This window comes from Halichoerus grypus, chromosome 3 (assembly GCF_964656455.1).
Source record: "Halichoerus grypus chromosome 3, mHalGry1.hap1.1, whole genome shotgun sequence".
In the NCBI taxonomy this organism is placed as follows: domain Eukaryota; kingdom Metazoa; phylum Chordata; class Mammalia; order Carnivora; family Phocidae; genus Halichoerus; species Halichoerus grypus.
This window is the reverse complement of record NC_135714.1, coordinates 58,452,480-58,466,310: the sequence shown is the minus strand read 5'-3', so window position 1 is coordinate 58,466,310 and position 13,831 is coordinate 58,452,480. Positions and strand designations below refer to the sequence as shown.

General features: G+C 42.2%; 1 protein-coding gene across 1 annotated transcript; it reads right to left on the bottom strand.

Annotated features, from left to right (window-relative positions):
- Positions 1-12,474: 12,474 nt before the first annotated feature.
- LOC118526650 (platelet factor 4-like) lies at positions 12,475-13,535 on the bottom strand. Its single transcript, XM_036078026.2, has 3 exons — positions 13,349-13,535; positions 12,918-13,047; positions 12,475-12,699 (listed from the first exon to the last, which is right to left on the bottom strand). Exons 1-3 carry the CDS (start codon positions 13,449-13,451, stop codon positions 12,612-12,614), a joined length of 321 nt encoding a protein of 106 aa, XP_035933919.2. The 5' UTR covers positions 13,452-13,535; the 3' UTR covers positions 12,475-12,611.
- Between the last annotated feature and the right edge of the window lie 296 nt (positions 13,536-13,831).

The following is a 13,831-nucleotide window of genomic DNA, read 5'->3' as shown; positions in this document are numbered from 1 at the left end:
GCTTTGTTTTTTCCTTGTACATGTAAAACAGGCTCATTTTATGAAGTTTATAGAATCAGAAAGGCATGAAGAGATGATTTTTTCTATAATCTCTCTTTTGTTTGTTCTACAGAACAAACTTTAAGAAAATCACTGAAATTCGCTGTTTTCTTCAACAAACATAGTAGCTAACAAAGAAGAGTTTACAGGATTTTGAGTAAATATGAAACAGGCCACTTCCTTTATTTAGTTGCCACATACCATGAGCAAATTACTAAGCCAGTGCACCCACCCCAAGGCACAGCATGTTTATTTTGTGCAAATTGCAGGTGTTCTTCTAAGAGTTCTACAAATATTAACACATTCAATCTTCCAAACAACCCTGTGAAGTAGATATGGAACTTTAAGGTTATCTTTATGGGGCTTTAAGTTTACAAATATAGAAACTAAGGTGAAGAGAGGTGAAGTAACTTTCCCAAAACCACAAGATGTTGAACCTGGGACTCAAACTCAAAGAGAATGGCTTTTAACCATTATGCTACGATAAAGATGCTCTGTGATATATGGTTAAGAATTTCGAGAGAGGAGTGATTTTTTTTTAAAAAAAAAATCTGTTTTGTTTGGACACCTGAGTGGCTCAGTCGGTTAAGCATCAGACTCTTGATTTCTGCTCAGGTCATGATCTCAGGGTGGTGAGATCAAGTCCCACATCAGGCTCTGTGCAGTGCCTGGACCAGGCTTAAGATTCTTTCCTCCCTCTCCCTCTGCCCTTCCCCTGACCCATGCACTCACTCTCTCTAAATATAAAAATAATAATAATAATAATAAATAAAAATAATAAAAATTAAAAAACTTTGTTACTCTCCTAGCTGAATTTTTCTAATATTCAAACACAGCAAAACAATCTTATAGCTGCATAGTTTTGTTTCACTCTACAGCATAACTCTCCTGTTGTAACTTGTTCATATAGCTTGTTGTATTTTCTTAAATTGTCCAATTCTGAGAAACTAGTCACTTGACCATGCAGAAATCTGACAAACATCCCCTTAACTAAAGGATGAAGGTTAATGGTGTAATGTGGTGTTAAGTGGATATCATGTGCCTCCTGATATAATGTGATGAAAGGAGCACTTCAACTCTTTGGTATTTTCCCCAAAAGTTCATAACTCTAGGCTAACCATGAAAAAAACATCCTTCAAACTTAAATTGAGGAATATCAAATAGCTGACTAGAACTCTTCAAAAATGTCAAGGTCATGAAAAATAAGGAAAGACTCAGAAACGGTCATAATTCAGAGGGAAGTATGAGAGGTGACAATGAACAGTATGGTAACCTGAGATGAGTCTGGACCAGAAAGGACAGTGAGTGGAAAACCTGGTGAAGTCCGGGGGAGTCTGGAGTTTTCATTAATAAGAATGTGCCAATGTTGGTTTCTTCGCTTTGGCAAGAGTACTCTGTTAAGGTAAAGTGTTTGCAAAAGGGGAAACTGAGTGAAGAGTACAGGAAACTACTATTTTTACCAATTTTGTCAATTTAAAATTACTTCAAAATAAAAAGGTTGTTTTTTAAAAAGTTGCTCTTTCTAAATCCATTTAGAATACCACCCAAATGAAATCAGTGGGCGTGCATGCTTTACTGTTAGCTTCCTAGAAAAAAAAAAAATGAATTTTTGTTGAGTTCATATTTGCTCAGGTACGAAAATCTGAACTATCCGCTGCTCCAGTTTGGACACTTCATCATGTTTTATAGGCTTAAAGAGTTTGACTTCAGCACCAATCATGCTGTGCAAATCTCTCAATTTCATGTAATTAAAGAAAAACAGAAAGCGTTTGCTGTAATGATCTCTAGACCCAACCCAAAACTGACGTAAATGAGGGTGTTCAGGGAGATCAGAACTCCAACTTATCTACAGAAGCTGCCAAAAAATGGGACCACATGAAGCACGTTAAGAAGCAGTTAACACTTGCAGATTGTATAGAATTTGACTTCCAGGAAGGACTTCACATCTCTTGTTTTTTGGAAATGAAGTAAAAAGGAAAGGTTTCTTGTTGTTCGTTATTTTTTCTTTAATATGCCACTTAAATCCATGAAATCTTTCTCAACCAAAATGCAGAAATGTTTATAAGCACAGGACTGCTGTAGCCTATTACAATAAACAAGTTCAATCTCTTGTTTGAACATGTACCTCTCCAAGCTGATTACTTCTGCAAGAGTTAAACACCAAGATTTTTTGTTTGTTTGTTTTTGTTTTTTAAGATTTTATTTATTTATTTGAGAGAGCGAGAGAGAGCTTAAGAGCGGAGAGGATCTGGGGCACCTGGGTGGCTCAGTCGATAAGCGTCCGCCTTCGGGTCAGGTCATGATCCCAGGATCCTGGGTTTGAGCCCCGCATCAGGCTCCCTGCTCCGGGGGAAGCCTGCTTTCTCCCTCTCCCACTCCCCCTGCTTGTGTTACCTCTCTGGCTGTGTCCCTCTCTGTCAAATAAATAAATAAAATCTTAAATAAAAAAAAAAGAGGGGAGAGGGTCAGAGGGAGAAGCAGACTCCGCACTGAGCAGGGATCCCCATGCGGGACTCGATCCCGGGACTCTGGGATCATGGCCTGAGCCAAAGGCAGTCGCCCAACCAACTGAACCACCCAGACGCCCCTGAACACCAACTTTTTATGCACATTCTTTAAGCCAGTAGAAGCAACAACTCCTAAGGAAATGGAAGAGCCTTTTTAAAAGGGATGCTTTGGTGGTTAAATTCCATTTGCCCCCTGTAATTATTATAAATCTTTCGGAATTGACAATTAATAAAATCCAGGACGTTCACAGCCTCTGGGCTCACTGCTTTGCCCTGGTCATGACAGCAGCAGCAACCAAGCGCACGCAGGTGTAAACTTACACCTCCTCCCCTCGGCCGCACCAGGTGACTTCCTGCCCCAAAGTTTCTCCGTCACTGCGGTGGAAAATCTCTTGCCAATAAGGAAGAAGAGGCAATGATAACTATTTCCTCCTCTGTCATGTTTTAGGCAGATATTCTGCATGGCTTCTCACAGGAGCCCTAGGAGGGCTAAACCCCAGATGCCTACACTCTATTTCACTCTTCCCAGTTCTTCAGTCCCAACCTTGGGAACATTTCCCCCAAATAAATCACCCTGTGTGGCAGGCTGATGACTCAGGTTCTGCTTTGTGGGGGGCACCAAGGCTGAAACACTGCTCCAGCCTGAGAACTACCTGTGCTGGTTGGCAAGCAGGAAAGGGCAGAGTAGCTCTGCTCTACTCCTAGCTCGCCCCAAATGATCTCTTCTGAGGTAATGACTCAGGCTCTGATGGGGGAAGAGTGAAGATGTCTGAACATGACACTAAATTTCTGAACTCATCCGCCCTACAGGCCAAAGGCATTAGGGTGTACCAGGAATAGGTCAGCCTCTCTATCGGGTCTCCTCAGAAATGGCATGTTGGGCTCCCCTTTCTCCTTTTCCTGGTAACACATCCTAGATTTGCCCCCTCTCAGTCCATGAAGTTGAGGGGGATGAACTATTTCTTGGCCCACCCTCCAGGCCCACTGGTTGATTCAGAGATGGACAAGTGACCTAAGCCTGTTCAAATGAGAAACAGCCCCTAGAATTTTTAGTGAAACAATTGAAAAATAAGTTCTTAATTCTTCCTAGGGCTGCTAAACTGGTAAAAGGGGATCCAGAGGTGAGCCAGTGCTTGGGGAGAGTCTGCCTGAGAATGAAGCTGGCCCAGAGGAAAGCACATGAAATGGGAAAAAATTACAAAGGACATTGTTTGGGTACCCATGTCCTCCAGGTGGCTCTGATTTATTCATGGATGCTATGTCAGCCAACAAATTCTCCCTCCCTCCCTCCCTTCCTTCCTTCCTTCCTTCCTTCCTCCCTCCCTCCCTTCCTTCTTTTCTTTCTTTTTCTCTTTCTTCTTTCTTTCTTTCTCTTTCTTTCTTTCTTTCTTTCTTTCTTTCTTTCTTTCTTTCTTTCTTTCTTTCTTTCTTTCTTTCTTTCTCTCTTTCTTTCTTTCTCTCTCTCTTTCTTTCTTTCTTTCTTTCTTTCATGCCATTTAAATTAGATGTCTGTTTCTTACCAGTGAATAGTCTGGCTCAATACCTTTCATCTTCCACATTTCTGCTAGAGATAACTTGCCAACACAAGTAGCTCTACTTCTCTATTTCTAACCCACTTATCCATTCATTCCTTCAACATTTATCTACTACTTATAAGCTAAGAAATAAATTAAGCTACACAGAGGGAAAAGACATTTTCTGTCACACCAAACTCACAATCTATAGGAGTAAGAAAAAAAAGATATGGAGTTGTCTGGAGGTCCATGATACTTAGCAATGCGTAGAGCTTTTTCTTTTTTTTTTTTTTAAGGTGCTATTTATTTATTTTGAGAGAGAGGGAGAGCAGGAGGAGAGGCAGAGGAGAGGGAGACAGAGAATCTCAAGCAGACTCTGCACCAAGTGCTAGGCTCGATCTCTCAACCAACTGAGCCACCCAGGTGCCCCAAAGCACAGAGCTTTATAGGCACTTAGAGAAAGGGGGCATCTGATTCCCTTTCTTGGAAGGGTGGGAGCTATCAGAGAAAACATTTTGGAGGACGGTGCCATTTAAGGTGAGTGAGTAGGGAACCCATTCCAGAAAAGGAGGACCAAATAAGCGAAGGCATGGAAGCTGGAAGCAGTGTGGTATGACACAACTACAAAAGTAAACAGTTGATTTTTTAAGTTGGAGTTTACCATTGAAGCAGGGAGTCCAGAGAGATAGAGCAGGCAGATAGGCATGGCCTGGCCTCCATGGCTCAGGAGCTATTTCAAACGCCACTTCCATCAGAAAGTTCATAACAAGGGTTGGCCCTTTGGCTACAGATCGTGTTGTTGGGAACCACTGGTTTACATACTCCCACTCTGAAAAGAAGCTATCATATCTCATTTCTTTTTGCGTCCCCATCTCCAGTACAAGTATCATCCATACAAAGCATTCAACCAATGTTTGTTGAGACAATGCATGAATAAATGGTTCCAGGCCACTGTTGTATGTAACAAATGTGTCCTGAGGTCGGAACATCAGGCAATCATCCTTGAAGGACTGGGAACAGCCTAGATTTCCTTCCATTTGCCTATTTTGACCACTCAGCATCAACCTTTCTGGGGACATAGGTGAACGCAGATGAGCCAGAATTTGAATTACAGTGAAAGAGTTGAGGAAGAGTATCGTACCTGAGGCAGCCAGAGAAATGAGTCTGAACTAAAGTCTCTAGAAAGTTCTGAGGCAATGGTCTGCCAACATGTCCAAAGAACACAAGTAGGACCTACAAATATATTCAAAGCCCGAGCACCCGAACGATATCAGGAATTAAGCAAAGGAAGTCCAGTTTGACTGCCACAAATGGAACTGGATAGTTATGTTTGGCCTTTATGGGCCATCTGCCTCATGGTATATGGGCAGGTCCATCTAATTAAAGGTGCAAGATCTGGGCAGGAAGTGAATGGATAATAGCTATTTACCCCATATATTTTTGGTTCATCTCCGTATGTAAGGTTCAGTGATAGCTATAGTAGGAGAGATGAAATTGGATAAAGTTCAGTTTCTAACATAAATTTATTTAGCCTGTCCGCTTTCTTCTGCAATGGAAGATCTGGATCATTTAGTTTTCTGTTCCCGGCATGATCATCTGATGATATAATCAGTCTACAAATACTTAAAATCATTCAGTTAACACCGAGAACCATTTGATATATTAGTTTTTGTCAGTTTTTTTGAGGTTAATTGGATTTTAAAATGTTTTATAAATTGCTTTTTATCTCCATTTTCTAAAATTGTTTCCTGAACTGTCTACTCACTAAATCAATGGCATCATGATCATATAGTGTAACAGGAAGAAATACAGGATTGCCAAAATTGCAAAAGAATAAGGAAATGAGAAAACTTTTCTTAGAAATAATCACATAAGAAAGCTGTCTTGGAGATGACAACACCCTTATAACCTTATCATATTATGGAAACCAAATTTAGGAAGCCAAAAATGAATGTATAAACTGCAAAAGAAAATGCATAGCATAAAGATACAGATTTCAAGTAGGAAATGTTAATCATCTTAAAAACTAGATATTGAGCATGCTGTCCACAGTATTTTCCAATACTCATTATCTCCCAATTTTTTGGCCAGATATGTTTTGTTTTTATTTTTGCCTTCTAGACTCTGTCCATATACTCAGGTAATCTTGGAGGCAGAGGATTCTGCATGATACTTCCTTCAAAGGGGTGACTCTATCGGTGTACAACTGAGCTAGTTTGTTGATTGACACTTCTGAAGTAGTTGAGGACATTAAGGAAATATGAGATCCAATTAGATATGGTGGGATTATGGTAGAAGTGGAGAAAGGATGGCTTGGTTGTCTGTACTTTACATATGTGTATGTTGCACATCGAATGTGAGTATCTGCAGTCAAATCATGTTTAATGAGTACATATTATAACATCTGTGTGTGCTGGAAGGCTGTGGATGGACAGATGAGGGGAACTCTTAGCAGTTTCCCTAATAGTTATAGATGTGACTCTAACTAAAAAGTCATAAAAATCATCGAGAGGGTAAATGGTGTGAATGTGTTATAATGTCTGTGAATAATTTGGTGAAATCTCTGAGCCTAACAAAGGCAGGTGTGGGAAAATAGAGTCCTTCCTGTTCCACCCACTTTCTCTTGACAAGGTGCCTTGTCCAGCCCCCAACTGTACCATTGCATTATGGTACTAACTACCTTCCTGCTCCCCTTCATGTAGTTAATAAACATCAACCAACATTTATTTAACACCCACTCTATTAGGCATTTTTCTGGAAGTGGGAATGAAGAGAAGAGGCAAGACCCTTATTCCCTGATCTAAAGGAAGAAACAGATAAATGATCACAGTGCAGTCTAATGATTATTCTGTTGGAGATACATATACACTGCTTTATTCCCCTTTTCCCCAATTGATCCTGTCTTCATCCCTAGAATTATTGCAAAAATAGTTCACCGATTCTCCAACACAGCTGATAAGTAAGAGCTGACTGCTCCAATCTGCTTGATGACTACTCTGCCGTCAAGATTTACTACCTCTCATCACAACACTGCCTAATAATAGCATAATTCCCATGGCTCTGCCTCAGCAAAGACATAAATATTTCACAAGGTTACATCCAAAGTTTATTTCTTGTCCTTGTTTTCTTTACTAGATAAACAGTTATGCCAGGCCTCCAACCACCAGATCTCCCAAATATTTTATAGATACGCTGTGTGATAAACACTGTGGTTTTGTTATTTGATTTTCTTTTAGTTGTTACCGTGAATGGAAAAATACAACTTGTATCTTAATGCTCACTCATTAGCTCAAGGATGTGGCTGGCCACTGTTGTTAGGAAATGATATGTGCTTTGGGGGTAAAACTCCCAAAGAAAGAGAAGAAAAGTAACTTTTAGTCATTACTTTCCAGTTCTGAGTCAGACCCATGCTGGGTCCTGTTCTTAGTGAGATTTACCCTTTTCCAGCAAGCTGTGAAGTGGATTTTATTGCCCTGGTTTTTCAGATGAGGAAACTAGGGAACTCAGGTCACACAGAGTCAAAACTCTGTAACCCAAGATTGCCTTATCGAAAGCCCACTGGGCTAAAGCCAGCTACTCAAGGGATAAGGAGAAAAACTGTAAGGGAAGAAGAAATAGCTATAAAACCACCAATTGAATGTACTGAATGTGTTTACTTTTTCCAAGCACCCTAGAAAGCAATGTTTTCTGCCCTCGATTCAGTTTACATTAGGACCCAGACAGGATGTGCGTGAATGAACCTGAATGGGCAGTGAGTCTAAGTGGGAGCCCCAAGCTGAAAAAGGCAGAGAATCTCAACAGTGTGCAGACAAGTCCCTGTTTGGTGTTATATCTTCCCCTCAAAAGCTGGCTCCTCCTGCGGTTCCCAAAGATTCCAACCCCAGGTCAGTCCTGCAGATTGAGATTGAAAACGAACCTCAGGCAAGGAGATTTAACTATCCAGCTGGTCCTGAGCATCCTGTCCCTGACTCTCCGAGTATCTTGAGAAGCACTATTCTGGAGTATGGCCTCCAACACGAAATGTGAAAACTCAAATCTTTAATCAAAGAACTACAGCAAAGTTTTAAAACTATAAGTTATGATCCATTATTGGGTTATGAAATACTTCACAGGCTTGTGGCCAACATTTTCTAAAAAGTGGATAAAGTAGGATAGTATAGAAAATAAAATATCAAAACACACTGAACAAAACAAATATTGTATTGTGAACTTGTTCTAGCGGTGTGTATAAATACGTAAACACACACACTGTGAATACATATATGCACAAGACCTATAAATGTACAAGTGAATGCTTGATCCCCTGAGTAACATTCTTTCTCTGACCAAGGAATAACTTATTTTATTACCCCAGGACTTGGTTTGCTACCTGCAAAATTGGGACAGGAATGCTCCCTAACAATGAAGTAGTTACTGTTTCCTTTAATTTCCTGTAATTACAGTGATAATTTATTGAAAATTAGCAGTTCACCTTACGACCAATATCCAATAACTAATATTTTGAAAAAACAGAATATTTTTGAGTGGCAAACTTACAGTCATTTTAAAATTTTTCCTTATATTTTCCACTGTGTTTTCCATGTTATCCATAATGAGCATATGTTCCTTGTTTTTACAATCACAAAACACTTGAATGTATCTTTTAAGCCCACTAAACCCTCAATGATCTATGCAATGAGGAGGAAACTGTTTTTACCACAAAGGCCTCCCAAGGGGAAAAAAAAGCAATACTTAGAAAAAATGCAGAATGACTTCCAAGAGCAAAATATCCTTTGGTGGTTTTGTTTTGTTGATAAAGTCCATGACTATGCAGTTAGTGATTAGTGTGTGGACATTTTTTGCAGGGAAAAAGATAATGTAAGTACATTCAAACTTTATCACTCCATAAATGTTCTAAAAGCCGGAAGTTGCAACAAGTCACTGTCTGATTTGGGCTTTCCTTTGGCAAGAAAGTTTTCTCCCAAAGCCATTGCTGATAAAGGCGGCCACTTGAAAGTCTTCTCCGGCAATTTTGAAGGAAGGATTTGCAAAGCATCAGCATGGGTAGACTTTTGCAAAATGCACTTGGGCCATTTGAGTCACACCTAGATCTAGATTATGGACTCTAAGTAGGTTGTTTGAGGCGGGCCATAAAAGGAAAGTAAGCAAAGAAAAAAACAATCTTACCACCCACACTCCACTTCCAATGTTTTGTCTCCCAAAGTTCATGCAATTTAAGGAACTTTTATTCCTATTGCACCAATATTTTGCTACTTCGCACCAAGAGTCACTCTGTTAAATGCCTTAGTCTGCACTCTGGACTGGCTGGGATGGGGTCCTGACAGCAATATTGAGAGCAACAGTAATAATTATGGTTGCTATTTCTTAAGCACTGTCTTTGCAGGAGGAACAATGCTAAGCGTTTTGCCTATGTCATCTATTTAAGTCCTCATGGACACCAATGAAGTAGGCGCTCATACTGTTCTCACTTCACAGATGAGGAGACTCAGGCACAGAGAGGAAGTGAGTGTTGCCCGGCATTGGGCGCCATGCTAAGGGATTTTGAATCTTGAAGGTTTTAGGCAAGGAAGTATCTGTATTTTTGGAAAGAGAATTCAGGTGACCTTCATATGGTGAACTGAAGGTGAAAAACACCAAATGGGTGAAAACTAGTTGGAAGACCATCGTTTGCTCCCCATAGACACCTCAGCTCTGCCAAATGATAAACTGCCCTGCAGTCATGCTGAGGAGTTAATGGTCTTGTGTCTTTCTACTCATTTTTCACCTCATGGCAGTTCCATTCTTCCATTTGCGCCCCATCCCCACCCCCAGCTCATTCCTATTCCACCTCCAAGGGCTATTCATGGGACAGTTCCTTTCTGAAGAATGAGCTAACAGGCCAATGGCCTGGGTGAAAGGCAGCATACAGGGAGTTGGGGGTCAGACGCATCTGCTCAGCTTCTACCCAGTGGTGGCTTTGGGAGGTTCCAGAACCTTTCTGAGACTTACCTCAACTTTGCAATGGGAATAATATTACCCATCATGCAAAGTGGGTGTGGAAATTTAGATGATACTTTAGCACTTCCAAAGCCTCTATAAATAGCATTTACTTAAATAGTTTGTCATCTCAGAGGCCCTCCCCCACCCCCAAGGAGAATGAATTGTTTCAATCCCCATTTTCCCTCAGCAGACCAATCCTACCTCTATATATGGTTGCACTAGGTTGAAATGACATGAAATCACAAGCAAGGGTCTGTAGTGTTCTCCTGCCTCAACCAGATTCTACATCCTTGCCCACAATGGTAGGCTGAATAGTGCCACCCTTTCCCAGAAATTTCCCTGGAACGTGTGAAAATGTTACCTTATATGGCAAGAAAATAAAAGGACTTTGCACATGTGTTAAGGATTTTGAGATAAGAAGATTGTCCTGGACTATCCAAGTGGGCCCAATGTCATCACAAAGGGTCTTTTTTTTTTTTTTTTTTTTTTTTTAGAGACAAGCAGGGTATAAGAAGTAGAAAGGTCAGAGGAGACAGAGGAAATGTGACAACAGAAATAGAGGTTGGAGTGATGTAGTTTGGAGATGGAGGAAGAAGGCACCAGCCCAGAACTGCAGATGGCCTCTAGAAGCTAAGAAAGACGAGGAGACAGATTCTCCCCTAGAGCCTGCAGAAGAAATGCAGCTCTGAGAATACCCTGAGTTTAGCCTGTAAGCCCCATTTTGGACTTGTGACTTCCAGGACCGGAAGATAATAAATCTGTGTTGTTGAAGGTATGGCATTCATGGTACTTTGTTGCAGAAGCAATAGGTAACTAACATGCCCATCTTGCAGCACCCTCCTTTCTCCCCAAATTATAGTAGTGTCTTCCTGAAGCATAAATGAAAGTATAACCTTGCACCTCTCCTACCTTCCACAGCCGTTTAACATATAATTTTGATTTCTCTAATGTTAAGGGATTCATGGAACGGTGGTTGACTGCAAATAAAGTGTTACCTAACGTGAGACTACCAAGGAAAAAAAAGCCCATTCAGAACATTTGCAGGCTTAGAGCAACCCTCATGGTATATAAATGGAATGGAATAAGAGCCAATTCTGTAGGTTTGCCAAATGTGGTATTCACTAAAGGTAGTAATGTGGGTATAGCAACTGTTTTTTAACATTTCACCTTAGTGAAATGTCAACGTTATCAAAGCACTAATTAAGAGTAAAATATTTGTGGGGTGCCTGTGTGGCTTAGTTGTTAAGTGTCTGCCTTCAGCTCAGGTCATGATCCCAGGGTCCTGGGATCGAGTCCCACTGGGATCTGGCTCCCTGCTCAGCGGAAGCCTGCTTCTCCCTCTCCCACTCCTCCTGCTTGTGTTCCCTCTCTCACTGGGTCTCTCTCTGTCAAATAAATAAAGTCTTAAAAAAAAAAAAAAGAGTAAAATATTTGTATGTAATTTTCTGGAAAGTATACAAATACTTCTCTTAATATGTGTAGAGTCTTAGTTTCCTTTTTATTAATTTTTCTAATACTGGGGTAGAGTATAAATCTTAAGGGGATAAAAGCAGAATCTGGTTTATTTATTTATTTTAAAAAGCCAGTAACCAGGGCGCCTGGGTGGCTCAGTCGGTTAAGCAGTTAAGCTCTGCCTTCCACTCAGGTCATGATCCCAGGTCATGATCTCAGGGTCCTGGGATCGAGCTAGCCTTGGACTCCATGCTCCAGGAGGAGATTGCTTCTCCTTCTGCCTGCCACTCCCCCTGCTTGTGCTCTGTCTCTCTCTCTCAAGTAGATAAATAAAATCTTTTAAAAGAATAAATAAAAATACAAATAAAAAGCCAGTAACTTTTTTTTTACCCAACATTTTTTTAATTTAAATTCAATTAGCCATCATATAGTACATTATTAGTTTCAGGTAGAGTGTTCAATAATTCATCAGTTGCGTATAACACCCAGTGCTCATCACATCACCTGCCCTCCTTAACGCCCATCCACACCCAGTTACCCCATCCCCCCACCCACCTCCCCTCTAGCAACTCTCAGTTTGTTTCCAGACTCAAGAGTCTCTCATGGTTTGTCTGCCTCTCTGATTTCTTCCCATTCCGTTTTCCCTCCCTTCCCCTATGATCCTCTGTGCTGTTTCTTATATTCCACATGAGTGAAACCATCTGATAATTGTCTTTCTTTGATTTAAAAAGCCAATAACGGTTAAGTGATTAATATTTACTGGCAAAGCTAATTATAACATTAATATGTAAATAAATGAAGTAACGCAGTTATGTAAATATGTATCAGCCAACGCATAACACCAAGTGAAGCAGTCTTTATTAAGCCAAACTTTCCTTCAAATTTATTTTTGCTTAAAATTCTGGAGATTTTTTAAAATGAAACTGTGACGTGAGGACGCTATTTCTTTGCTCTATTAAGAAATAGTTTGACTATACCGCAAGTCGATTTATTGTATTTATTTAGAATTTGAAAGATCATAAAACCATCAGAAGATTCTTCCACAGTTAGGTTGCAAATGAAAAAACAAAAACAAAAAACATGCTCTGTCGAAAGGGTACAGAGTCAGGCAGCTAAGTAGCTAGCTCTTCAAAAGCTTTCTGATTATTTTCTTGTACAGGGGGGCATTCGGGTCCAGGCATATTTTCCTCCCATCCTTCAGCGAAGCTCTGCGGGGAGGGAAGAGACGCACCTTTCAGGGGTTGGTTTGAACTTGGGATTAGACGAGGGGTGAAGGGGGCGCGGAGGCGGGGGGGGCGGGGTGAAGGGGGCGCGGAGGCGGGGGGTGCGGGGTGAGGGGTACGCGGAGGCGGGGAAGGGAAGGCAGAGGAGGCAGAGGAGGCAGAGGGAGGTGGGCGGGCGCCGAGAAGCAAGTGGCAGGACTCACATCATCTGGGGGGTGGGGCAGTGGCCTGAGACACCGATCACTTCCAGGCTGCTGATGTGCCTGGGACGGACTAGGGAGGTGGTCTTCATACACACGCAGCGCAGGTCCTCATCTCCTCCTTCCAGGTCCACTGGGGGTTGGGTCCGGGAAACGGCAGTGAAAGAGAGAGTGGTGACTCCGGGAACCCCCATACTTACCTTAGGGATCTTTCTCACTGCGTTTGGCTTTCATTTCCTCCCCCACAAATCCTACCTCCCTCAGAGAAGCGTTATTGACCAGATGGTGAAGCGCACCCGGCGGCAGCGCTTGGCACAGCGCCCGCACACCTAGCGAGAACTCGAAAGATGCAAGATTCTGCCCCAGGCCTAGGGGTTCCCCGACTCTCCCGCTCTGCTTCCGCGTGTCCCCCGGACGCCTTATTCAGCCCCCACCTGTGCGGAGGGCGACCCCAGCTGGCAGGAGCAGCAGCCCCAGGAGCAGCAGCCGGGCGCCCCGCCAGGGGCTGGGGGCGCGGGAACGCGCTCCGACGCTCATGTCCAGCAGGTGCCGCAGAAGCCGAGCGTGCAAGGGCAGTCGGGGCTGGGGCTTAGCTGGCCAGTGGCTCCCAAGACTCTCCAGGCCCGTTTTATCCCCAGGGTCCGGAAGCTTGTGGTGGAGGATGGGGAAGCTGAGCTACTTCTGGGAAGAGCTAGGCTCTGGCCAGCCAAGATTAGGGAGGGCGGAAAAAGTCTGAGGTCAGTTGTCCTGGCTGGGAGCTGAGAGCAGGAGCCTCAACCGCAACCTGAATTCATACACATGCACGCGGGCGTAGTTAGAAACAACCCTTGAACCTTAGGTGTCTGTTGCGTTATGTGTTAGGGTAGAATTCTCTGCCGCCACGTGTTGCAGTTTACAGGGCTGGTACCTTCAGACCT